The sequence below is a fragment of the Hylaeus volcanicus genome, chromosome 2 (genome assembly GCF_026283585.1).
Source record: "Hylaeus volcanicus isolate JK05 chromosome 2, UHH_iyHylVolc1.0_haploid, whole genome shotgun sequence".
NCBI lineage: Eukaryota > Metazoa > Arthropoda > Insecta > Hymenoptera > Colletidae > Hylaeus > Hylaeus volcanicus.
The window spans coordinates 28,090,297-28,117,984 of NC_071977.1; the positions used below are offsets into that span (position 1 = coordinate 28,090,297).

Consider the following 27,688-nt stretch of genomic DNA (forward strand, 5'->3'; position numbering starts at 1 on the left):
GAACTTATGCCTTCTTTTTATGATAGTCAACTCCAAGTAGATTTATTATTATTCAGTTCTAATCTTGTCGCGTTCGATACCTCATTAGACCAAAGAAAAGTTTTCGTACAAAACATATTTATCAGTCATGCCTTAAAATTTTGTACCTTCTATTATCAAATTCGTAGAAATCTATGAATTCAAGATAACGGAATGCTATCTAAGTACATATAAAAGTGGAATCATCATTATCAAAAGAATTATATTATGTGACAAAAGAATAAATGAGTAAAGTACAAAATATTGTAAATTATTTGACACCATGATTTACGAGTTATCGGATATAATTTTTCGGATATCTTTTCGATCCTTAAACACCTATCCATTTATTTTAATTAAATAAATGTTGCAAATAAATTACTACATAGAGTATTTATTCGTCATCTATCATTCAAATAAAATTCCGTTTATTTCTGTTTCTAGAAAACGTCAACAGATGGAAATTTATATAAAACTTTAAATCAATTGCAACACATACTTGCCTCTAAAGTAGCTGGATAATCTTTATTAATGAGTTATACTAGTAATATAGAATTAAATACTATCTTTGATGCAACTACATACTTTTTATACTTGTAAAAAAATATTATCAAAGTCTACTTTATAGATGGTCCATATAGAGTTATAATAAATAATTCAGTACTCTTTAAAAGTAATATAGTCAACACGAATATTTTACTTTGCTGATGATAAACTAAAATATCACCTTTTTATTATTGTTTGTTGCAGATGATTTAAAGTCAAGTCCAAATTTAAACAAACAAACATTAAATGTCCATAACTAACACCTAAATATCATATTCTGCACCACTTAGCTTTTCATCAGTTAACCAATATACTAAATTATAACAAGTTTGTGGCTCTAAATACAACAAACTCATAAATAGTCCTTCTGCATAACCTACAAATAATCCTACAATAATATCAAGAACATGATGTCTTCTCATTAAAAGCCGAGACAAACTTACGGCAACAACCCATGCTAATATAGGAGTGAGAAAAAGTACAGATACCGGCCACAAATATTTAAAGAAATAGAACACTAACATTGCCCGTGAAGCATGACCCGATGGAAATGAATATTTGTCAGGCCCTACTGCAAAAGGAACAGGAGACACTGAAGGTCGTCTTCGTCGTGTAACTGATTTCAACAAAGCAATGACAATAATGTCCAATAGCAGGCCTGAAAGTATAATAAAATATTCCTATGAAAACCGGCTTCATAAAATATTGTAACTTTAATATTACTGGCATTACACCCTAATTATTATACATTCAATTAAAGGATATAACTTACCTATCAACAAATTGACTTGTACTTGATACAAGCTTTTATTGTCTAGAATCCAAATAAGCGCAAGTATTGATGCGATCCATGGAATGCCATGACATGATATCTACAAAAAAAAAAGAAAAATAATGTAATAAAAAGTCATTAAACTAAGAGTACTGTAGAAGCAACTATGCACAATGTGTAAGAAACAATTTACAAATAATACTACTATCATAGTTGATTTTTTAAATTAATTTCAAAATTAAACCATTTGTTAATTAATAATAATTATATTTTTAAACATACCTCCAATACTGCGTAATGCACTCTCAATTGCTTCATAAAATTGAACTTTTCCGCTTGTGTTACCAAATTATGTGAAAATTTAATGTCAAAAACTAATAGATCCTTTATAACCTTTGGAATTTCTCTTTTATTCTGTTAAATAAAAGAAATAGTCCTTCAATGAAGATATTAACTACATAAAATTGAATAGAATAAAAAAACTATAAAATAAACTGCATTCAAAACAGAATCAAATGTTATTTATTTTAATCTTGTATAACCTATTTTCAAAATAAAAAATACAATTGACCATCAATTGTTGACAAGTAAAAAAAATGTACTTTGCCCGTTTATTTGAATAAAATGAAATAAATATAAAATCTTAACGTGATTTACACAAACTGTCATTGCCACGATTAAAAATCTTCGGTAAAAATCATTTTTTAATGTTTTATATTTTAAATGCAACATATTCTGTAATAATCTGATAAAAAATTATTGACAAGAAGTAGGTCGACAAATATTTGTTGTGTATCAGCACTTCTGTGATTTTTACATGAACAAAGCCGAATTGTTAAAAATACATATAATTACCTTATCCATATTGCTTTACAAATTGTACAAAAATAAAATGTATAACTATTAGTGACTATTAGCTAATCACTTTTACGATGAACACGAACTAAGAGTTCGATGAATTGCAGTTAGTATTGAAATTTCCTTAACATCGTCTTGACGTTATCGGTCAGTTTAAACACCGATAACAGTAAGTGGGTATACATTTATTAGATGTGTTAACACACACAACTAAAGGTGAACGAACGTAATTGCTAAATGTAAACAGTCAAAATAGTACACTCTATGCCACAGTGAACTAAACGTAGCATTATCCGCGTGATAGTGCAAAGAGTAATTCAAAACTGGGACTAGGCTCGCAATCTAAACTTATAGATTGTAGTGTTATAAAACAAAGAATCGTATTAATTATACATTTATGAAAAATAAAGAATAATTAATTAAAACATATCAGTGGCGCTATCTTACTGTAAAGGTTGGAACTATTTTCACTACAAACTTGGGCGTTTTCCCACCGATGACGCCACTAACCGAATCGATACTTATGACAGCATTGAATAATTATTTAAAAAAATGATACATTTGACATATTAACTAATATATTGTAGTGGTATAAAGCAAAAACTATTGTATCAGTAACGCCATCTGACAAAAATGGTAGGAACTATTTTCACAACATTTCTGGGGCAACCATTTAGTATTAATTTTTATCGACTTATTATTTATATAAATAGTGTAAATTATTTGCATAACAACTTTCTCATTATGTCTTATTATTATTATGTAAATTACCTTTACAGTAAGATAGCGCCACTGATATCTTTCAATGAATTATTCTTTATTTTTCATAAATGTATAATTAATGCAATTCTTTGTTTTATAACACTACAATCTATAAGTTCAGATTGCGATTTATTTGCAATAAACGTAACGTCAATATCGTCGGTAACGACCGACAGTCTTCTTCATCTTCAATGTTACGCAGTTGGCCATGATTTGATAGATCTGGTGCTCGTAACAATATCTACGGTACATAAATAAGTAGTGGACATAATATTAAATTATACATTGTCAATAAATAGATTTATAATCATTCAAATTCCCCAAAATACCGAAACTTTCGAATTCAGCTACATTTATCGAACCCCGAGTGGCTCGAGGCTACAAACATTTCCTTTATACAAAAAAAGAATAGTATCGAAAAAGTTAATTTCCCTCTGACATGGATTCACCGTATATTCGATTCACGCGAGCTCCAGAATTGCTAGTCACGGCACTGAGTTTGATAGCGGCGTCTGCGCATGACCGCGGACCCTCGCCATATTTAATTTTTCCCCAAATTTTGCGAGCGCGTAACGTAAAGAAAATCGCACGAACAAAGATCGTTCGCGAGCCGACGATTGATTCGCGTAATTCGTACGCGAGCACAGAATGTCGTCGATCACGTTGTCTGGAAAATATCGTGCGAGAAGCGACGGGGCGCAGGTCGCGATACTCGCGTGCATCCAACCCCCGCGGATTTTTCCTCGGCCGCGCGCGATTTTATTCTGCGCATGGAAAGCAATTTTGCCCAATCATAAATAGGGCTATTGTGGGGGGATGGTGTATGCTGCTGGCGCATTTCATACATCCGAGTGTAATGGTAACCAGATAGAGGCGTCGCGCGGGGCTATCAGCCGGTTAGCATCGTATAACACGTTACTACTTACTTCCGTCGAAAAATTTCTCGTCTCTCCCACTCTCGTTCTTTTTCTCCCTTTCCGTTTCACCCTGGACCTCTTTATCGCATCGTCCTATGAACATTTCTTCGTACCTTTTTTTTTTCTTCTGTCACGACTCTCCGTCTCTCTTGTCCCCGTGCTCTTTCACTCCGTCTCACCATCTCGTGCGGTGCAACATTTTTTATTTGTTCCCTCGCGACGTGAAAAGCTACGTACGACGTAGCCTGTGCACGGAACGCGAATAACGGCGTGATACACGGGCACGTCTCACGAGCGCGCGCGCGTGCACCGTCAAGAACGTACGATCGCTTGTGTGCGTGTGTGTGTGTGCGTACGTGTACGGTTATAAATCGTGTTTGTGCGTGCGAGCGAACGGTCGAGCGAGTGATCTGTGACGTCAGTGGTCCGATCGGTTGTCACCTGTCAAACCGTGTCGTATCCCACGTCTTACCACGACTTTCTCTTTCCCTCCGACCAATCCACGTCCTTGCCAACCCTCTCTCGCTCTTTCTCTCTCACGCTGCAAACCACCCAACATCTCTGTCGCACGCTCTCTCACTTTTGCTCCCTCTTTTATCCCGTCGCACTCATACCAACCCTCGTGTCGACCACGCAATCCGATCTATTTCCCTTCCCTCCGGCCCTCCCACACCCCCTCCGCCCCGCCGAGTACCAAGCAGCAACTAACCCCTTCACCCCCTTCTCCGCTTAACCCTCGCGGTTCCTCCCTCTCGCCCTGTCGTTTCTTCCATCCACCCGCCAGCCTCCCGCCACCCCACCCACCCCCCTCTCCCACTCTTCGTTTCCTCTCATCTTGCTCTCTCATCAGTGTACTAGCTTCCATCCTTGGCCACCCATTTTCTCTCGCTCTTTTTAGCAATGGAAGGCCCCCCCCCTCCCCCCAGTGGCGTAGCCAGGATTTCCCTGACGCCGTTTGAAGAGCGTTTTCGTTCAGGTCGGGGGACACGATGCCGTGCAGTAAACGATAATAACGCTCGATACACTCGTAAGCCGTGCACTCCTTGAACGTAGGACGAAGGATGCACTAAAAAAAAAAAAAAAAAAAAAATCAAACAAAAAAAAAACAAACATACAAACAAACAAAAAACAAAGAAATTCCGACAGAGGGTCGACGAGGCATTACCATCGAATTCCTTCGAATACGTTTTCGGGATTGGTCGCAGGATTCGTCATAGAGTTCGATAACGGGGGTCACAAGGGCTACACCACTGGCCGGGAAACTCTGTAACTGTTCGTTCCATCTCTTTCGAGCTACCAAAGTGCACCCTTACCGCCTTTCCCCTTTTGTCCTGGATGGTGTAGCAGCCCCCGTTCGCCCTTCCTGGTCGCCTCTCTGCCGGCCCGAAAACCGAGCCTTTGAAGCTGCGACCGACACAGCCTCCCTTCGTCCCTCCCCCCCCACTCTTCTCTCTGCCCCTCGCCCGCTACTACTCTCTTCATCCTCTTTCCCTCTCGCGAACCCGGTCTCCGGGGCTGCCACCCACCGATACGCGCCCCGCTCGCCGCGACGACCGCAGACACAAAAACAATAACAAATCGATTCGCGAGGGCAACGGGAAGGGGTCAGCGAGGTAGGACGACGCGGTTGCGAGGGGGCGGGTACCGGCGGCGGCGTCGGCGGGGCCGGGGCGGGGGGGGGAGGGGAGGGGGAGGGGATGGGAAGGGGCTGTTGTATATCTCTGTCTGTCTCTGGTCCGTGCATCCCGCGGCTCACCGCGTTCCATCTCTCTCTCTCATTCTCTTTCCCACTCGTTCCTTCCCCTCGTCCCTCTTTCTGGATATTGTATAGAGAACGTTATGCTAAAGTATGCATGCACGAGGGTCGGTCCAATGGTCAGGAATCTCGCGAGTTCGTTCTGCGGCAGCACGTATCCGGACGTATTTCTCTACGCCGCGGTACCCGCGAGGCCGCGTGCACGTCACTCGTAGCCGCGTTGCTACTGCCGTAACTTCCGGTCGACCGGTAACGTGGAGAGAGAGAGATCGTGGGGCTGGTCCTTGCACGTAGCGGGTGCCACGGTAACCGGGGGATGAGTTACCGTAATGACGATCGGCCTGAATTGCGGTAGGCCACCGGACGGGCATCCGTAAGATCTTTTGACTATATTCAACGAAGAGAAACAACGATTCTCGTTCGTTAACCCTTAGCGGTCCGAGTACACCTCCCAGACACCAGGGAAACTTTGGCGTTGTTGTCCCGTGTGCCTTGAGCACGGGACTATCTTGTTTGTTCCGAGTGAAACGACTGGAAAATGAACTGTTTACCATTGCGAGACCGGTGATCGCTAAGCTTATTTAAGTTCCGTCGATCGTTTTAGAAATATTCGCATATTTGACAATTATATATAGCTTGTATTCGTAAATTCAATTTATAGAGGTAACATGCTTCTACGTTTTACTTGGTAGTTTATCTTTCGAAGAAATCGTTTCGTAGATCGGTAACGTGTTTTCGGGAATCGCGATTTAAATATTTCGTTCGATGATGTAAACTTATATTGGCTAAAGTTTTGGTATTTGAAGTAAATAAAGGCTTACGATTAATCCTATGAACAACGTATTTTCTATTTGCGAAGAGAAAGTCGGACTTGGCAGTTTATCAACGCGTTAGACATTTGAACCGCTAAGGGTTAAGTTTTATTTGTTTTGGTTTAATTGCATGTACGTCAGACTTCCGTTTCTACCATTCGAATGTATTTTCTGTTAGAAAGTTTTTGGAGATATCGGTTTGATTAGGAAATTACACGTATCACTCTTTGTATTGTTCTGAAATTAATTTTTCCTGCTCTTGTTACTCGCATCACCAGGAGAGGAACTGCTTTATGTCCACCATGTTAATATTTCGAGATTGTCTGCTAAAATAGTTGAAAATTCTAAAGAAATTAAATAACGTGTAAGAGTTTCTTTTTATACGAGAATATTCCATTTTGGAAATCTTTCTGTTTTTCAAAGAATCGGTTATAGAATTGTGTACTTTCAATGCATTTTCAAGATTTTTGTGGAATATTCAATTTTAAACCTTCTATATTCAGGTGTATTCAAAGCGCAATATTTTTGTAAAGCTGTCGTTAGAAAGTATAGAAGGGTATGAAAAGCCCTCCTCCCCTCTCTATGGTGCACGGATTAGTGGAGAATTATTGTTGATTTCATGCACCTATAGAAACCAAAACAAAAATGATAGAAGTATAGCTTTATATATTTATTGTTTCATGAATGGACTGATATTTTTATTTTATCTTTCATTTGTATTTTACTTTATTTTACGTTTGAACAAATGAATTTAATTAAATAACTGTCTGAATTACACGCATTTTGTTATTTTTTTTATTTATCTGCATTAGGGACGTTTACTTTTAAGGACGATCATTTCCAAAGACTGCCTTATTTTTCAAAAAATAACCGCTAAACGACACTTTATGGGTCGCGTGTCGCGGTTTTGTAGTTCGCCTTCTTTTTTCTTTTTCTTTGCTTGCTTCTTCACGATAAAGTTGTCCAAGTGCATTTGCATACTTAATCGATCGTCGATAGGGAAGAAGTGCAAAATCTGCTTTGTGAGAAATGTTGAAAAAAGACGAGTTCAGGGGCCCTCTCTATCGAGTACAATTTCCTGTCAGGCAGCAAAAGGAAATCTTTCTTTTGATATAGCTCTCCACTGCGAACCCATTAAAAACAGTTGTGCGAAATTCCATTCACTTAGTTTAATCGATTTTGTTGCGGAAATTTATATTAATAAAATTCGATCAGTGAAAAATTGTTTTTCAACTTTTCGCTTCGTGATTGGAGGCATCAGTTGGTCCGATTCCGTAGGGCTTCTTCCACTGTCGCGACTGGAATTTCGTTTGGTCGTGCGCGTAGTATTGTTGCGGATCCACCGTTAGGAATTACATCGCGTACACCGATTCTCGTGACCTACAATCGAAATGTGCATTACCATTTCCCATTTTATGTTATATTCATCCCGCGCAACTCGTATATTCATGTAAAATTGTTCCTGTATTTCTTATCACGTTTCGTACAATTCAGTGATTCTATAATTCTCTTTCGTTAGTTTCCGTAAAACGTTAATGAGATCTACATTCTTTGGTATATTAACAAGCCTAGAAAAACACGCAAAATTTTTATAACAATTATTATTACACGATATTTGTTTCAAGTATCTTCGAACATAAATGAAAAATGTTTCCGTACGTTATTGTAATGTTCTCCAAAATAACATTTTATTACGTTACGCAGCTAGACAGTTTTTAAACCATTAATGTAAATACCGGAAACGTCTCCTTATTAGAATACTGGAAAAGTCATCACGAAATAGTTATTTTTGCATCGAGCAATCATTGAAGCGGCATTTACACGAGACTCGATCTTCGCCGTTTCTGCGTTTACCGAAAGTATTAGCTTCGTTAACGTTGTATCGGTATCGACTACCTGCCAATGAACTATCCGTCGCGCGGCCATCATGTTAATGTAACGCACGAACTTTCCATTCCGCGGACTGCACCGGCTTCGTAAAACGGTCGATCGATGGATTTATTAGTCGAGACGTTTGTTGTGTTGTTTTTGCGCGGATTCGCTCGGGTGGATATGGAAACGGCGCAGAAACTTCCGCAATCAGAAGTCCTCCGGTTCGTTTGGAACATTTTTAAACGCGAAAACGGTCATTAAAATGATTACTGTTTCCCCTGGACAGTTTCGCGAGTAATGAGCGCAGACGAAGTTTTGCAAATAATGAGTTCAGGGCTCGTCCATTGCGGGGATCCGCTTATTAAACATTACAAAACACGCAGCAATTACGCGGCGTTTCTGCACGTGAAAATTCTACGAAGCTTAATTTCGTTAACGTGAAAACAAATATTAAATATCAACCTCTAGTAATACCAACCCTTTACTTGTTACATGGGATACCAAGGGAGAATTATTGTATACCCGCGTTCTAAATACTGCGACTTGTAATTATTTTTCTTGCGTATATTCCACGTGCAATTACTGTAATTAGTTTGTCGTATTTTTCGCGATTTCTCTGGAATTCTTAACTTTTACGTTCGAAAGTTCGCTGAACTTTGGCCGTACAAAGGTAGAAAGGCGTAATGAATAGCCTTTCAATTGAAGATTCGTGTAAAGAAATCGACGTAATACGAGTTATCTCTATTGAATTTTACATTCCGGTAAAAATGTTCGAATTACAGTACCAAAGAACGAAAAGATCCCATGGAACTTGGTTTTCTTTTGTTTGTAATAAATTAACTTCGTTTCTACAATGTCCCGTGTATTTTAGTCTAGCAGCTAGAACTCCAACATGACTGGACGAGAAGTCAAGAATGACAATTTCGTCGCGATCGAAGCTTCAGGTGTCCGTCGAGCGATTCGCGATACTCTCCACGAGAACGAGTACAATTTCGCAGTTCACCTTTGATCCTGTAATTTCGCCCGACGGCGATTCTTTGCGAAGCAGTACATTTATTTCCATGGCTCGTTACAAAAATCCGTTGTAATCTCCATCGAGGCGTGCTCGCGGGCCATTTTCATTTTATGAAAATTATCTTCATTAATTCATTAAATATCGTATTGGAGGAATCGCCGTGAAAAGCAAACGCATTAATGCGCGCGATAATTACGTCTGTACTGTGCAGCTTTGAATTATTTTCATCAGTTATCGATAATCCTCCGCGTTCAACGGTCCAGTCTCTGGCTAATAACTCGATCATTAAGGGGTTATGGGATTGAAAAATAAGGTACCTATTAGAAATTAATTCCGAACACGAGTACATCGTTTGTATCGAATGCTGATCTGTTACGTCGAAGTGCGTATATTAAAACACAAATCTATCGCGTTTGTTTAACCCTTAGAAGCCTGATGTTCCGAATTCGATTGAAAAGTCCGGTATCAAATTTGAAACTTAGGATATTTACGGGTTGATAATCGATCGCTGGATAAATTGTCTAATCGAAATTTTCATAAGCTGCCAACGTCGAATGTTGAAACAAATAAAAGGTTATCGTGCCCATAATTATAATACTAGGAATTCCAGTACAATACTGTGATAATATGTAATTTTTTATGTCATTTTTATGTTATCATAACGAAGGAGTTTGGTGAACACTTCTTCGTTGATCATAAAGAATGGACTAGCTCGATTTAGGAATCCGTCGCTCTAGCGTACTTTTGACGTTTCTAACAAAATTCTAGCATCTTTTACGAGAGTGAAATAGTGTCACTCCTTAGTCGAACCATTCTCGACGTCGATATTATTTTAAACTCGCAAATAACTTTCCGTTCGTACAGAAACAAAATTGTAGCCTCCTAGAAATATTCGTGACAGTGTTGGTCCAAGGGTTGACGCGTCAAATGAATCATTTCCACCATACCTCGCGCTATTTATTCGTCCCAGGCCAAGACATCCGAAACGGTTTGTCGCGAAATTGCCAACGAGCGTCCCGCTTCGTCTCTCGGATCCATCTGTTTCTCGGTAATTGCCGAACGATCGATGTCTCGCTAGATGAAGGACCTTATCCTTTATTAACCGCGGTTCTATTTCCAGTCTTCCCGGCTCGTGATTCCCATCAATCTTTCATCCCGAGCGAGAATTCGTCTGGCCCGCGTAACGGTTGTCGAGGCGAAATAATCCGGCCGAACAAGAGAGTATCGTTTTTTCCATTAAACGGTCGCACTATTTTCGGTGTCCTTTTAATCGCGTCGTCGGTCCGCCTTTTAAATAGTCGTCGCGAAACAGCTCGCTCAGACGTCGCTTCGAATCCCTTTCCGCGGGGCGACGCGAGCGTCCAGACGATCGGCAAGGATCGTCGACGGCGGTCCTCGCTGACCCAATTGCGGCTACGGTTCCAGATGGAATATGGGATCTGGAGTCTTCACGCCGCGGGTGAACTTTGGGGTGACCCGCGTCTCGCCCGAAGGCACCCGATTCTGCCACCAAGCGCGACGCAGCTGCTACCAAGGGCAGCCTTCGCCCTGAGCGCCCTTCATCGGCCAGATATGGTCCCGTTACCGCTTACATCGCCCGGACCACCCTACGGGCCCATGGAGCTGGTCACGAAACCCTCCGTCGCCTCCAGCGACGGCGACGTCGAGAAAAAGGACTCGGAGCGGGAGGACGACCAGCAACCACTAGACGACAACGAAGGACACATCGAAAATCCAGACGAGAATGATAATCAGGTATATACGATATCGATCATTAATTTCATCGCTACACCTGTCATTTTTCCCTGCATACATAATTGAGTGGAACTACTGTCATATTTTACGGACTATAAGATGCAGTTTTTTCTTCGAAAAATTGCCTCGAAAATTCAGGCGGGTCTTACGCTCGAAATTGATATGGAAATGTCCAGTGTTTTATTGAAAATTCCCTAAAATGCACTCACGCAAATCGTATCAGATTATATTAGGGCGAACCAAAAGTTGAGAAATACTCGATATTCGTAACTGACCTAATAACGAGGTTCGCAACGAAACAGTTTGTGAAAACAGAAGAATGAATTACAAATAAAAATGATCCGTGAGATGTACTGGAAGAGAAATGGAAGGCAGTTAGAATTAAAAGTTTAGAATAATTAGTACACTGCTAAGGCTGGGTATTTTAACGAAGGAAAAATTTAAGAAAATCTGTCCAATTGTTTTCAAACTTTGTCGATGAATTCAAATATAATTAGTCCGTTTCATTAAGTATGAATTTATTACAAAACAGCTCTTTGTGATGTATCGAAATTATTGACTGCTAGTGTACATCTGAAAGGTGCAATAGACTCGCGATGTTTGATCACCTTACAATTGTTAATAAATTTAATCAGGTGAAGTATATCGCAGAATTTTTTCTCTTCGAATAAAGAGTGTTTCTTAAAAGGATGATATCAAATTCGTTAATTTTACAGAGAATAGTATACTTGAATGTATCCTGAAAATTTTTCATTTGCTGTCCTTAGAAAGGTGTTTACGTGTATTTTGATCAGACGTTGTAGTCAGCTTTCTTGAGGCTTATGGTTAATGGAACATTGCTCGACACTGTATACGTTTAATTTATTTGTTGCAGCACATTCCCCTTAATCCAGTACGATATTACAAGGAAAAGGAAAAAAGCAGTCTTTGGATTAAGGGGAATGTAGTACTGCAAGTAAGTAGAATGTAGACAGCAGCTAGTAATTTTCCTTACATAACGGCTAACTGTAACGTCTGACCTAATACGCTCTTCGCGAAGGTCGCTTTTCTTTCGCAGGATGCATTATGTGTTGATATAAATTGAATATTTCTTAGGAAATACGCTATTTACGTAATAAAAATATGGAAAAAATGATGTCTAATTCAGATGCGAACATTTTAATTAAATTGGAAGCGATTACATGAGTGAATTTAATTTTGTAAAACAATTGGTTAATATAATTCTTTAATTCGGTGATGTCCATCGATCGCCTGCAAATTCGTTCACAAACAAATAATTTGACGAATGGAGTTTTCATTCCTGTTCACTGATTCGAAAATCGCAAACAAAGCGTGGTTGCTATATATTAAATAAATATCAATACCTCAGCTATCTATTTAAATCCTAGAATAGACTAAAAATTTGAAATTTAATTCAACGTTATTTTTGTTCGTCGCGAACCGCGAAGCATTTCATCGAGGGCCACGCAAAAATATCCGCGCACTAATACGTTCCTGTTATATTCGACGAGAATTACGACTGAAATCCTTACGACATTCGCGATTCCAGTTTTTACTGTTAATATCGTTCCCGACAGAATGAAAATCGTGTCCTTTTTGGAAGAAGTTCATGGCATTTCGCCAGCGGTATTGCTAGCTTCATCGCAGGATTGCGCTGATTATCGATATCAGTGGACTTTTGAATCTCTGTTGAACACAACTATATTATCCAAAAGAAGATATTTTAAGTAATATCAAATGTATAAAGTTTGAAGGTTTGAGAGATCATGGCAGAATATCAAAATGAAAACTAAGCTCTTGGACGTTTCTTTCATAATATTATTTACAAGTTTATATATTAATCCACATATGTGCTTAAAAAATAATGCTTTGCATAAAAAGTACACGTATCAAATCATCTGAGATAAAAAAGAAACAGAAGCTTTTGGATATAAATTAGCGTCGCTATTGTCAAATTTACAGATTTATTAAAATATCTATTTTTCAAATGATATCAAAAAAAAACTTAATACTTAATTTTAATTTTGTTCACGCTCAGGTGTGAAAAGAACATCCACAAACTGTCTAGGATAAAATAAAAATTGATGACCTTATCCGGTTCTTTCTGATTATACAGATCTCCGTACCAAAAGAAAACAACGACAACGAAGACGCCGGGGAGGAAAGCGACAGCGGAAGTACAAGCAGTTCCCACCGTTCGGCTAACAATAATCTCTCAACGAAGCTGCTTGACCCGATGGCTTACCTTGCTTTCGATAAGGTACGCCGAGTTCGATCGATCTCAGCAAGTTCCTTCGACTCCTAAAAGAGGAAAAATAAAGTAACTAAGCCGGTATAAAGAAAACCAGATAACGACTGAAATACGGTACACTAAAACATCGATTAGCAAAATAACTAAAAATAACGGAATGACCCAGCGTCGACAGACGCATCATTCGAGTATCATTTCGGAACTTTGGCCACAGCTAGAATTAATTGATTCCCTGACAGAAGTTTCGCGACGCGGCCATCTAAATTAATCGATTCTTCCCTTGGTAGACTGTATGAAGAATTGAGCGACTAATTCTGGATTCTTAACCGACTTCGAAAAGGAGGAGATTACTCGATTCGACATGTATATTTCTTTTCAGAATTCTTTCTTTGTCGTCTTAGGTGCAAACACGGAAGCTTGATTGTAATATAAATATTTCATTGTGATATTTCGCATACTTGCTCAGAAATAGTTGTACTGCGCGTTTTTCGAATATTCACTTTTATCCTCCGAATGATATAGACATTTCAAGAATAGATCAATCTTGACATGGCATAAGAATTATAAATTATTTTCAATTTTCTTTTATTGTCATGTTTAGAGTAATCGCTGTACTAATTTATCACTATACCGATTTAATAAAAATTAAATCCTTAATAGTTTCGTTAATTTGATTGATTAATACTTCGTTTCTGTAACAGGAAGGAACTGTTACGCCGGTTCTAAATGGATGGGTCCTCGGCGCATACACCGCCATGTTGGGAAGACTATCTGCGGCGACGGCGGCCCTCGAGGCTACAGAGATCCCAAACATTCCCTCCGACAGCGACTCAGAGAGCGAACATTCGTCTTACACCGAGAAGTATGCATACTCGCCAGTTACCAACCCTTTCCAGCCAAAGTGGCTTACATCGGAACCTACTTAATGCCGCGGCCCCCGCACCAGCCGTTTAAATTCTTCTTTATCCTGGCGGGTCGGATAAGCCGAAGCCACGGCCCGCTTTCAAGACGAGACCGAACGGCGCGAGAGATCGAATTTTTGGAATATCGTGGCCAAAGGTGTTCAGAAAACCTTCCGATTTATCGGATCCATTAAGCATCATCAGTTTCTTATCTACGCGTACTCGTTGCTTCTCGATATTTAAATTGAGGTCTTTTTAACACGAAAATGATAAAACACGAAAATAGTATTTCGTATAGTTATGATTGGAATTGGAACTGTAAGTTCGATAGATGGTGATTTGAAATTATCGTTATTTCCTTAGAGTCAATTTACTGCGACCGAGAATATCAGTCCTGGCTACGATTTCGTGAAAATTCGACCGCTGTTTGATTTGTGATTCCATTGAAAATGACGCGTAGAAAAATATTCAATTAATAACTTTTTTAAAAAAAGCAACCACGGTGATTTATTTATTGAATGTGCCTCTAAGCGAGAACCACTCAAAACGCGTTCAAGTGGTGACTTTTATTTAGCGCACCGCAAAATCGATGAAACGAAATTGACGCATCCAACGAACTAGAAGGCAAATCGCCGTTTCTGTTGGACGATGCGAGCGCGTTTCAGATACCCGAAACATTCCAGATAAATGACGTCATAAATCAAGAGCTCCGAAGGATATTGACCGATGTTGAGTTATAGCGCTTTGCGCGTATCGATTGAGAAATTTCGAATGTTTGTTAATCCTTTGATACCCTTGTTGGAGAACCATTCGAAATAGTCACCGAACATTCTTTCCTTGTTGCGAAATATTGCATATTCGCTGAATTGTCGAATGTCCATCGGAATTGTAAATATTATTGCGCTGTTAGATGTATCAGTATTCCTTAGAAAATGCTGCGCTATTTAGTCAGTCCTCTTTTTGTTACTTTTAAATCGTGACTGAACGTTTAGCACGTAATTCCCATTAAAGATATACTTGCCTAATTTCCTGCGTAACGTACGTCATGTCTCGCATTTTTCCAACCGGTTTCCAGGTCTCGAGGCAGCAGTCCAAACGTGAGCAACGCTCATCGCGGTTACTCCTGCGGTTCCTGCGAAGTGGTGGCGCCGACCAGGCCCGCGTTGAGGAAGCACATCGTCGATTGTCATCCGCCGGTCTCCAGCACGGAGTCAGGAGAAACGAAAAGCTGCCCTTCATCGGGTTGCGACTTCATAACGAGCAGCAGGTGCGAGATGGAGACCCACGTGGCCGCGCACGTGGCACAGGGAATGACGCCGACAGGGAAAAAGCGAAGCCTGGCATTGCAACGCGTCAGGTATAGGTACTTGAAAATTTTCTGCAACTCTCTGTCTGCTCGTGACGGCACGAGACCACGCGAAGCTCGATTCGGGACGAATACTGGATTTCCTGCGAGTTTGGTAAACGATGCAGCAACGAACAAGAAAATAAATTAACCCTTTTGGTACCACTGCCGTCTATAGGCGGCATCCACGAACGAACTAACATAACTAACACAGAAAGGAGTAACAACAGCAAACTCGAGTATGAAAACTTCGTCGAATCGAGCTTTGGGTGTCCGTGACCACTGGTAATTCCGACTTATGATGCGTTTTCATGGACAGATACGAAAGGGAGGAGTACCGTTGCTCGCTCTGCTCGTACGCTTGCACCATCGAGAAGGCATTCCAAAGGCATCTGAGGGCACACGCGAAGGGCCCAGCACCCGAGACGAGGGTGAGCTGCGCGGTTTGCGGAGCCGACCGATCGTCCGAAGTCGATCTCAGCAGACACATGAGAAGGCATCGCGACGATCGCTATTTCTGCTGCGATATTTGCATTTTTCGCACGGTACAACTGAAAAAGGTAATATTTCTCTCGTCGGTGAAAGATGGGAGGGAGGAGGAGGGAGGGGGAGGGAGTATCGAAGTGGCTCCCGCGCGACAGGTAGAATTTCAAAACACGGGACGGCGAGTAAAACCTATGGATTCGAATTGTTTTTAGATTTTCATCCGCGCGACAGCCGTATAATCCCCGGTCGATCGTAAATCCAACGATGCTCCGCCGGACCTTTTGAATTTTGTAGGATACCTGGATGCGGTCCGCTCCCCCTCCTTTAATCGAAAATATCGCTTTATGTAAATAGAAACGGGAACGCGTCGCGACCCCGTGCATTCGAAACTGATTTACAGCGGGGAAGAGTATTCGATTCGCGTTTGAAAATTTTAACGAGGCGTGTTTCAGTCGGAAATGGAAACAGCCTTAGCCGTTTAATTTCATTTTATGTTCATACGATGGGATACAATGTCTTGTTCGTATTTTGTTGTACGCGTTGGTCAATGAAGTAATTGGCCAAATAAACGAACACCCTCGGGCGCTGTTGCTGTGTTTGACCGCAGCTACAGTACGGGTTTAGCGATCCCGAGGTACCCGAGCTATAGGAAGGAATTTTGATAACAAGAATTTACGTAAGGTTATTTTACTGAAATACACAAACATTTAATAAGGTAGCAATTATATAAATGACCAATTCCGAATACATACCGTACACGCCAATAGAAATGTACAATTTGAACGGAATTTCGCCGAATCGTAACTTCTCATTGAATTCGTTTAAACATCTTTTAAAAAAGAACATAAAGAGAAGTCGGAAAAATAACGAATAAATTGAATTCGCCGTGTTAAGAGCGAGAATAATATCTGCTTACCTCAAAAGTAAGTTCAAGCATCAATTTTTCTGTTGAACACAAAACACTCCACAATATTTAAGAACAAACAAAATTAATTCGTGATCTCTCTGACTTACTTCAGCTCATTCAACATCGGCGGATGCACACGGGCGAGAAGCCTCACCTTTGTCCGCACTGCGCGTACAGAAGCGCCCGTCGCGACAACCTACGAAGCCACGTAAGACGAGTCCACAAAAAAGAGAATCTCTATTGCGACACGTTCAGTCCACGAGGTATGTTGTTAACGCCCACGATCGGAAGGGACACCCCGCTCGTCCAGAGTCCAGAACCATCGCCGTCCTCGAACACGGAGTCCACCAACTAGCGAAGCAACCGATCGAAACACGATCGTCGTCCCCTTGCAACGTCCTAACTTTGTCAATACTTCGACCTAGGTGTTAGAATCGCGGAGGCGGAGGTTTTACATCGGCAAAGCCAATCGTGCCGTCACCGTTCAAGCTGCTCAGAAGAACGACGTCCACGTCGACGAAGATGTCTCGAGAAACGATAGAAGAGACTTCGCGTTTGTTTCGATTTCATTCTGATATGTTTCACGAATACTCGACTTTTCTCGAAGGGATATTTATATTTAGTTGTGCCACGTGTGGCGGTCTTTCACAAATTTCAATTATGCAGATAGACGTCTTAGGGTGAACCAAAAGTTCCTGCGTTTTTTACATGGTTTCAGTTTGTGCTATTCTTTGAAGTCATTAAAATTACTTTATACGCGAGTGTTGTATATCATTTTGTAGCTTTTGAAAATCTCTTTTGTATCGAATTATTAGTTAATTTATTGATCGTTTAATTGTTTTTCGTTTTAGTAAAATCGTGGAAAATTTTGGAAGCGAAATGAGCTGAAAAACGCACGAACTGTTGGTTCACCCTAATAGATATTTTGGCAAAACGTTGTATAGCGTTTAACTCGTTGGAGCTAGGAGTACAACGTTTCGTAAAAATGTTTAATTTTATCTGGATAAATGTTAATTTGACAAAAACCGCCACGACGTACGGTGCAACCCAACGAAATCGCTGGGCGGCAATCTTCTCGAGACAAAAGTAATTGTTGCGCCCACGGATTACTGCGGAGGCAGTGTAAATACGTGAGATTTGTTGTCTGGGCCAGGTGGGAGAATCAGTGACGGTTCGAGCGGTCAGAAGTTGACGATTAGCGATATTCACGAAGAATGCGTATTCTTGATGACGCTATAATTGCAGACAATTCATTGAAAGCTCGATAGCCTTTCGCTCGTCACTTGAAAGTGTTTGAAATCTTGCTTTGGCACAGTTCTGTATATAATTCTAATGAAGCACTGGAGAACGAAACGTGACGTGGATAAGAAAGATAAAACGAGTGCAACTTCTGACTAGTGATGATAGGGTTTGCCCATAGTAAATAAGAAACATATAGATAATTGCATGCGAACATCGATAATTTAATCTAATCTTCAAATTCTAACGAAATCTTATATTAGTCGATTTAATTGTCGGAATTCATCCGTTGATCAGACGATGATGAACGGGAATAATGCTGCGCAATGGTGCTAGAATCGTAGACTGGATTTACAGAGAAATTTCCTTTACTTCGTTACTATTGTAGAGATGCTTTCAATTCTCACTTGAAGTTCCTATTTTTCTACTTATTCTCATTTTCGAGAGTGTCTTCTATATTTATTAACGTAGTTTTTCGCTACACGAAGCTTAGATTAATCGACCAGGCCTGGTATCTTTATAATAGTTATGCTACGGTGAATGTGATAAACGCGGTGACTATCCATAATCCCCAGTTTATCACATACACCGTAACAGTTGCATTTTATTGCATTCTCTGTGTTTAGGGAAGCGACTCGTTGCTTTCGTTGAAATTCTTCGATTATTCGATTCCAAACTTGCTTCGAACGATCGTTTCTCTTATGTATTCAAACGGGACTTGCTCTTTGCATATAGAGAAATAGGAATTAGAATAAATATATTCGAGCAATTGAATTTTTCCGTGCCACTCGAAATAGTCGAGCTACTCGAAGCGCATTCGAGTGTTTTAATGATGAAACCTGATCACTTGGATTGTATTCGAGTCGGTTGGAAAAACCGAGTTGCTCGAAGCATTCGAGTTCTCGGACAGCTCTAAGTGGAAGACTGAAAGTAGAATCAGCGTCATCGTCCTTTTGATTCGAACGGAGGATCGTTATTGAAGACTGCTATTCTGTACCGATGGCCAAGAGACGCTCGTGCACCCCAAAATTCTAAAAAATTAAGCTAATCATTCAACCAAGTTAATATTTTAAGTAGTATATAGGATACGTTTCGTATCCTCTATCTGAAACGCGCTCCTCCCTGTTTTCTGATCGTTCAGACGAACAATCGTAACATCTTCCATCGACGATCAGTGAGCCATGCCTTCTGCTTATTTTTGATTGGCAGTCAATGAACCGTGACACGGGCACAGGTTAAAATGATCCAAGATACACAACCGATGCCAGTATCCTCTATATCCTCTGATTACTGAAGAACCTAACTGCAATACTGTCAAAATTTCAGAGTATCCTATTCAAAGTTATATACCCAGATGCCTCTGTTAATATCGACTACGAAAGCCTTGAATATCTCAAGTACCGCTCTAAGGTTCTAATTGGACACCAGCACGAGATCTCTGGCCTACGCGAAAGGTGCTATTTTGCAAACATAATTTTACTCTCGCACCCTCCTGTATCGTAGCTCTTCCTACGCATTATAATTATCCGAGCTGTAATTATGATTGTTAACCGTATTATCGTTAACGGTATACATTGTTATTATTGCTAATTATCATCATTGCGATCATTACGTTCAGCGTGGTAACGAAAACGCGGTACCATTCGTGACGCGGTGGTATCGCGTTTCGCAAACAGTTATGGCGTACCATATGTTCGTTAACCGAGGGAAGAGTGAATTTTATCAAATTTCATAGAGATAGCGATAAGAGGTTCGAAAGTCTTCTGCTGTGGTCAATAAGTGTAACCCCAAAAAATTACATGGGAAACGATAACGATACTTTCAAGTAACATCATTTAACGTTTTTACATTAGCCATTCGAACGATGGTTCAACTATACGAAGAGGACGAGAGAATGATTGATTAGCGATAATTATACAGAGTGCGGGACATTTTCCAACGAATCGTAAACTTTTCGTGTGTCTCGATTAAAGTCGTAAGTCGTAAGTGTGAGCCAGCGAGCGGAGTATGGTTGTCCCGCGGACGCGAGTTTTCGTTGCGCGCACTCGCTTCATATTCTATCCTCACTTAACGCAGGTTAGAAATAAATAAATGGCAAGTTTTTTCCTCGTTAGGATCGAAGACCGTCCCCAAACGATTCTACCGTACATTTTCTGCTATATAAAGCAGAAAGAAAAAAAAGATGGAAAAGGTGGGAGAAGAGGCGATAAGGCCGAAGCCGATCCATATAACATAAATGTGTGTCAATTTTTAATGTATCATAACTACGTTCTAGCGGGTAACGGATTTTATGGGGAAGATAACGAGGCATTGTAAGAGGATCTATGCTCTTCGATGCGCAACGTTACGGCCGCGATCGTAAGCTACGTTTTTTCTCGTCCGAGACGCCTGTATTCGCATTTCAGAAAAACGAAGATCTGTCCCCCGAAGCGACTGAATTTCTTCAAGATCGTTACGATCGATCGAAACCGTGAACAAATTGCAACGAAAATTGATAATTGATTCTTTCTTCGAAATGTTGTTTTCGGTGTAACTTTCGTTCCCAATTATTTTAAGCAGCGTGTGTCTGTCCACGTAGTCGGTTCATTTTTTACATCTATTTTATTAGAATCGATTTCCGACCGCTTTGAATTCCCGATAACGTTTCCGAATTTCGATCAATCGTAACTACAATTGCAAGCATTACTAAAGAAAATTATACGCACTTTTCTCTGTACGCGTACGTGTACAGTACATATATAAGGTGTGACGTGAATTGTAGTACAACCGGAAAGGGAGTGACTACGCGTATAAAAATAAGTCGGAAATGTGGAACACATGTAGTGTTTATTTATAAATATCAATCGAATCTCGTGTTATCTAGACGCCTGAGCGATCGACTTTTAATCGTGTAAGATATTTACTTCTTTTGGTATGGATTACGTGATCGACCTCTTCGAAAAAAAATTATTTCATTCGATATAACTAGGCCGTGGATGTTCATGCAAATTCATATTTTTATAAATACAGGAAAAGAATTTGAGCTTAAATAAAAATTTGTCCCATATTCTAAACGGTGTAACATGTGCGTTATCGTTGATAGCTTGTATACTTTTGCATTTATGAACATTTTCATTCGTGCATAAAAATCCGCAGTCCAGATATAACTTTATAATCAAAGATCAAATTGGAAAAGAGATCATGGGGGCCAAAGCTATCAGTCCAGTCTATGCGAAAAATACGTCCAATAAAATACAAAAGAAAATTAATTACGAACTTACAACGAATAAAGACATTGCGGATTGACTTATTCTTCGAAATAAATATTCATTCGTCCAACGCGATATTTGATTTCGGAACGGAATTTCTATCGATCGAATAAGAAATTTGATTATCTTCGTTGCAGAGGAAATCATTACCCGTTTCAATTGTACCACGAATCACGTCCGCTGGTCCATATTCTTGCTTTTGATATATGTGTACATTGTATTTAAATGATACTTTATATTTGTAAGGGATTTATTCCACGACGGCATATGTAGCGTTTACGCGACACTTTTTATATGCATGATTTTACATGTGTGTGCTAGCGGAGTTCCCTTGTTGAACGCGTAGAGGGAGGCAGAGCTGAGGAGGATCGTCGTCAACCTTTCGTTTTTTCGGACTTTCGTAAACGCACATGGATGGGATGTGCTCTCCTACGTGAGATGTAATATTTTTGGTACCGGACGCACTGCGATATCCCCCGACGGACGATATCGCGGAACGACGATTGTTGATTGTTGGGTATATACTGATGCGTTGTGTATCGTACACGATAACGATATTCTATTTTTGATAACCGCTCGATTGATTATTCCATTTAGAACGATTGGTCCACGGCCGCGTTTAGATAATTTCTAGCCTTTAAGATTTCGCGAGCGTATCCGAGACGCAGACCGCGTCCGTCGCTTTCCTTTCGTTGACGTTGCATAAAAAGCTCGCCCATGGACGATTTTTTCACGGGGAATAACGTCAAGGACTCAGGATCCTCTCGGGCAGCGACGGGACCGATCCAACGATCCGCTCGTTCCTACTCAAACTGTACTCGTACCATTCAATTTTTAGTTGTTCGCCGCGATATATCTCGATCTGTTATTTCATCGTTTAGAATGCAACTTTCGTCGAACGAACAACGACTCGAGAATCGTTCACCTTTAATTCGTTGTTCGAAATTTATTTGTTACCATAAATGCGGCGATCATGCATAATCCACAGTTTATTACATTTACCGTAACATATTCGCACGAAAATTTTGTCCGTCTTCGGTCCCGTCGCTACTTTCGAGACGATGCGAGACGCACGAGCATAGGTAATCACGATCGTTGCTTTAAGGAATTGCCTTTCGTGAATGGACGTAGAGCCTCCTCGAGCCGAGTGACGATTTATTGGCATTCATATGTAGTATACGGTGTATACACCAGCGGGTGACTTTAAAGTTCGAACGCTTTACAATTTACACGTTGTGACCCTATAACTTTGCCCATAAAGATCTTTTTGCGATTTTCAGGTAATTGCGATACATACACCATTAAAACATCGAGTCTAGTTATCGAAAGTATTAAAGTTAAAAAAGCTTTACACTTTCGTTAATAAAACTCGTTTCGTCGATAAAAATGCTTCGATGCGATATACCTCGATCATTTTACCCTTGGACAAAGTTATAAAGCAACAAATGTAAAAATTGCAAAGTGTCCGAATAACAAAGACACTCGCTGCAGTATACGGTGCATATATGCGTGTAACAAAGGTCTTTTTATTGCATCGTATCGTTCGAGCGATCGATCTCAGGTGCGTCCGAGGATTTATTCGAATTAATTCTAGCCAAGCTCATTGTTCGTAAATGTCGTGCCAATAGTAAGAGATAATGCGTGCCAAGAATAAAAAAAAAAGAAAAATGAAAAGAAGAAATAAATCGGAGGAAGAAGAAAATACAACGCCAAGCAAGAGATCGGGGAGAAGGAGAGTAGCGTTTTAAGTGAATGAGAGAATAGAGAGACGGAGGCTGCGGACGAGTAGAATCGCTCGATCGAGTATTTTCCTCTGTTTCTTCCGTTTCGCTAGTCGATTAATTAGACACGCCAATCGATCTTATATATATATATAAAAAAAAAAACTATCATCAGAACGAAAATGCTCGTCGAGCGAATTTGTCTCGTACGAAATACGAACTAGTTGTTACAATCTTTTAACTGTTGAATTTTTGCAGTAGATGGTAAGTGTCTTAACGTATACCTTATATATAAACTACACGATAATATATTCTATATTAATGTTTCTTAGATTTACGTACACGAACGATCAATCGCGGGCTTTCGTCGACGATCGTCCAATCGGTGACGCTCTCGTTTGAAAAGCAATATTTCGCGAGCTACGAATTTATTCCAATTGATTGTCGCGCCAATTTTCGCCAATTCTCCTGATCGATTGGGCAAAACGAGAGGTTCTCTCGGCGATTATCCACGCGAAGCCATCGGGTTGGTCGATTCTGGAAACCTTCGAGGAATTGACGCCTAAACTAAATTACGAGGTTAGAACGAACGTTAGGTTCGACAAATCTCTCGAGAAAGAACCGGGATTCGAGTCGAGGCAAGATTATTTTCGGTGCGTTGACACGCTCGATACCGATGACTCAACGTGATGTAACGATATCATTTCTTGACATCGATGGCGATAAGAGCCGAAAAATGAAATTCGACGAGCACTCGTTCGAACTTTCTTCTAGTCTCTATTTGCAAACAAGTGTAAAACTAATAGAAGTACATGTAGGATAAAAGTACCTACGGGGTTTATTTGCACGATGAATCATGAAATTCTTATCTTTTTGATTGTACCACTATCGGTGTCAAGATATATATCGAAAAGAGATCGGCAAGATTTTATTCGATCAATACGCAACGAATATATTACACGTAACAATTTATTCATGACGTTTACGCAACCAAACAAACTTTTATATTCGTTCGATATGAAATGGTTGAAATTCTTATTTAAACGAAGTTTACGGAAACTAGTTGACGCATCTTGCCCAATTCTAGTCTCGAGCGTGTCGAGACGCGAATCGCGGTAAATTTTTCGGTGAATTTTTCAAACGAGAGGACAGGTGCTGAATTTGTCGAAGGACGTCCGGCCGAACGTCTTAAACATTAATACAATCTAAATGTGATAATATATTTGCTATTGAATTACGACGTAATTAATTACATTATAATTATTAACGACGCGCGAATCGTACGGGAGAAGCGAGCAATTTTAAGGAGTCCGTCTTGACACGAGTGAATAAGCGGCGAACGTCGAGGCGAGGCGATCGACGAGATTAGGCTTTTCCTTTGCTCCAATTAGGGATGCTCGATTCTCGTGGAAGAAATCGATTCTGGAATCAATTTTAGCTCGCATATTTATGTTGCGTGTATATTGGATAAGTTGGACAAGTAGTAGACATATTGGACGAGGGAAACATAATAAGGAAAAAATAAGGCACGTTGTGTCGTAACGTGATAGGCACGTGGTTGGAAAAAACGATGAAATGGAATTAGATAGGGCTGAGGTTTGCCTAAAACGATATTACGGATAGCCAGGCCACGTTCGATGAACGATAAATAATCTTACATATACACGTTTCTGAAAAACGTAAAAGTTCCAGCAAATAACACTTGCTCTTGTCGCAAAGGAGAAAGGAATCCACGTTTTACGGGAGACCGAAAGAAATCAAGTATCAGACATTCCAAAATCGAAAATCAGGTGTAGGAGCGATCGCTTTAACGAGTTAAAAATCACGCGTGTAATATTGATTTAAGGAATCGTTTTCTGAATTGAGCATCCCTAGCTCGAATCGGACATCGTACGAGAGCTTCTGGCGACCATCGATCGGCTTTTTGACAAGTACAAAGTACTCTGATAACTTATTTTTTGAATTATCGTAAACGAGAAGAAACCGATCACGAGAGGAATGCTAATCGTAGAGGCGCGCCCTGTTCAAATGTACGGTCGTTCGAGCGCGTCGGCGTCGGCGTCGCCTCGTCCCGCGCGTTCGCGTTCGATCGAACGCAACTGGCAAATCTGAGTCCGGATTTACGATTTGCTTCATCGTATTAAGTATGAAATTATAAAAATGGCAAAAAAAAAAATGAAAAAAAAACACGAAAAACGAAGACTCTTGCGCTCTACGCATATATATATTATATATATATATATTATATATATAAATGTATGTGTATGTGTGTGGGTGTGCCTAAAGATTTTCTCTTCGGACTATCTCTTTCACTCTATATTTACCGTCTTCTCGCCTTCTGATCTCTGCCACGTGTTCCCGATTGTAGACAATTTTGGAGGGAAAACGGGGAGAGAGTGGATCGCCATGATCGATCGTTAACTGACGAAACGATTCGACGCTCCGTCGAACGAGGATTTATTTCGATTCGATAGTCTTCGGTTTGTAGCATTCTTCGTGCATCTTTCAATTTACGGTAGACTATACTGATTCTTTTTATATGGATCATTTTACATTTTCAGTAACGTAACAGAAACATAAATGCAATAATAATATATAAGGAAATGATTTCTCTTAGGTCTTTTCAAAAAAGAGACTCATTACACGTGTAAGTGTAAGTTACTCGAGTAAAGAAGATTCTGTTTGCTAATTATCATGCTTCTTCAGTGTTTCCAACTTCGTTGCGATTCTCTCATTGACTAAACCGTTCTAAATCTGCACATCGTGTCGTATCGTTATTACTTATTAATATCTACGAGTCAGCAACCTTTGAAACAGTCCTATTACAACGACTACTGGTTCCTTAGTTTTCGTTTCTCGAATATGTCACGAATACACGGAAAATATCGTCAGTTAAGGATCGGCTGCGTTGTTTAACAATTGTCTCTCTGTGTTCCGGTTGTACCTATAATACACATAAATATATATATATATATATATTCCATCGATCGTTCCTCTTGATAGATGAAAGTCGCGATGCAATTACGCGTGTGCACGGCGCATATATATATATTTATTATATTTGCATAAACGGTGGCAAGCGATCTCGTCGGCGACAGTATACGAAAGTATGTACGGACGTGTTCTACCAATTTCCTTGGCAGGGAATCGGAGAACGAACATTGTACGATTGCCTGAGGCTCGCACGGTTGAATATTTTTTTACGGTTCGAACGGACAGCGAGAGACGCGGAATTTTTGGGCTCTGCATACTTTAATCCGTGAACGAACGCTACAACGATAAGGATTTTAAAACGATTACACCGCGAACGCTTGCCACCGGGACAACCAACCCCTCTCCGTGCATCTGCTCGACGGCGATTCGTCGAGGAGCGTCGCGACGCTCATCCTTAACACCGTCCCAAAGTTTGTCGACTGTTCTATCGTACTTTAGATTAATAACATTGATACGTGCTCGTCGGACGCTCCTCTCCGTGATTGTACAGTAAGTCAAACGTGTTACCAGTAACGACTCTTTAAAAATTGCTTTTTTCGATATTAGAAATACCGAAACATTTATTTCTTTAATACCGAGACGAATCGAAGACGTTATAATTAATACTAATATGGTAAAAAGCAGTTTCTATCGTTGAAGGTTCATTTTGAACTTGATAAGGGTTGATATTTCAATGATTAAATCCCAGAAATGCACAGTTTCTAAAAGGTCGTTCCAGAAGAAAAAAATGTCTTCTACGAAATCGTTTCAATTTGATCTACAGAATTTTTTATATTTCTGAATCTGTTTTTAATCGTTTAGACGTTATCGCGAAATTGCCTTTCCAGTCGCTCGTATAAAAAGAAGCCGCTCGAAAATATTCGATCCAGTTGCTTTAAACGTCGCCCTTAAATTAGCGCAACCAATTGACATAAATGACACGTTTGCGCGCTCTACACACACTACACCGACGAATTCGCATCGTGATGCACACACGCACTCACACGTATACGGATTTCGAAGCCCGTGCACGCGCGTGTCGCGTACTCGTCTTCTGACGTACGTAACGATCAATCTTAAGGATATAATTAACAAAAAAAAAAAAACAAAGTAAACGAATAAACTTGTCGTCGCCATTGTGATTTAAGGTAGTAGAATCCGCCCTGCGTCGTGTCACTCAATATGCAGATTCAACCGGCGAGCCTGGTCTGTTTACTTATAATTCACAATAAAGTGGCCAATTGATATCGGCCACTCCGTAATCATCGTTAACAGTGCTTGTTCGGTTCTCAGTCGTTCATTCATCGCGGCTTCCGTTCCTTGATAACCGGTATCGTTTACGATTCGCTGAACGAACGCTTCGTAATTATATATACAATACGTATCGTACAATTCGTTTGACGGCGAAACAGATCGTTCGGTGTGCATCTGCATCGAGGACTCTCGGGGCAACGTTTACCTGTTTGTATTGCCAAAGTCACTATTTGACTTTGGCGCGATAAAGTCTTAATAAAGGTTTCATTAAAATACTCA

At 40.1% G+C, this 27,688-nt stretch overlaps 2 protein-coding genes across 6 annotated transcripts; one reads left to right on the forward strand and one right to left on the reverse strand.

Annotated features, from left to right (window-relative positions):
• Positions 1–224: 224 nt before the first annotated feature.
• On the reverse strand, positions 225–5,493 carry LOC128872974 (polyisoprenoid diphosphate/phosphate phosphohydrolase PLPP6). Of its 3 annotated transcripts, none has more exons than XM_054116200.1 (4): positions 3,987–5,493; positions 1,619–1,750; positions 1,337–1,436; positions 225–1,222 (listed from the first exon to the last, which is right to left on the reverse strand). In XM_054116200.1, exons 1-4 carry the CDS (start codon positions 4,053–4,055, stop codon positions 828–830), a joined length of 696 nt encoding a protein of 231 aa, XP_053972175.1. In that variant the 5' UTR covers positions 4,056–5,493; the 3' UTR covers positions 225–827. The 3 variants fall into 3 exon arrangements, with proteins under 3 accessions (XP_053972175.1, XP_053972177.1, XP_053972176.1); XM_054116202.1 differs by having other exon boundaries at positions 3,883–5,489; XM_054116201.1 differs by lacking the exon at positions 3,987–5,493 and adding an exon at positions 2,192–2,378.
• LOC128872972 (zinc finger protein 425-like) lies at positions 2,742–27,688 on the forward strand. 3 transcript variants are annotated; one of them, XM_054116195.1, is made up of 8 exons: positions 3,835–3,852; positions 5,722–6,002; positions 10,754–11,083; positions 13,200–13,343; positions 14,036–14,196; positions 15,312–15,599; positions 15,901–16,141; positions 17,087–27,688. In XM_054116195.1, the coding sequence occupies exons 3-8, from the start codon at positions 10,754–10,756 to the stop codon at positions 17,327–17,329; spliced, it is 1,407 nt and encodes a 468-aa protein (XP_053972170.1). In that variant the 5' UTR covers positions 3,835–3,852; positions 5,722–6,002; the 3' UTR covers positions 17,330–27,688. The 3 variants fall into 3 exon arrangements, with proteins under 3 accessions (XP_053972171.1, XP_053972170.1, XP_053972172.1); XM_054116196.1 differs by lacking the exon at positions 5,722–6,002 and having other exon boundaries at positions 2,742–3,852; XM_054116197.1 differs by lacking the exon at positions 3,835–3,852 and having other exon boundaries at positions 5,573–6,002; positions 15,312–15,593.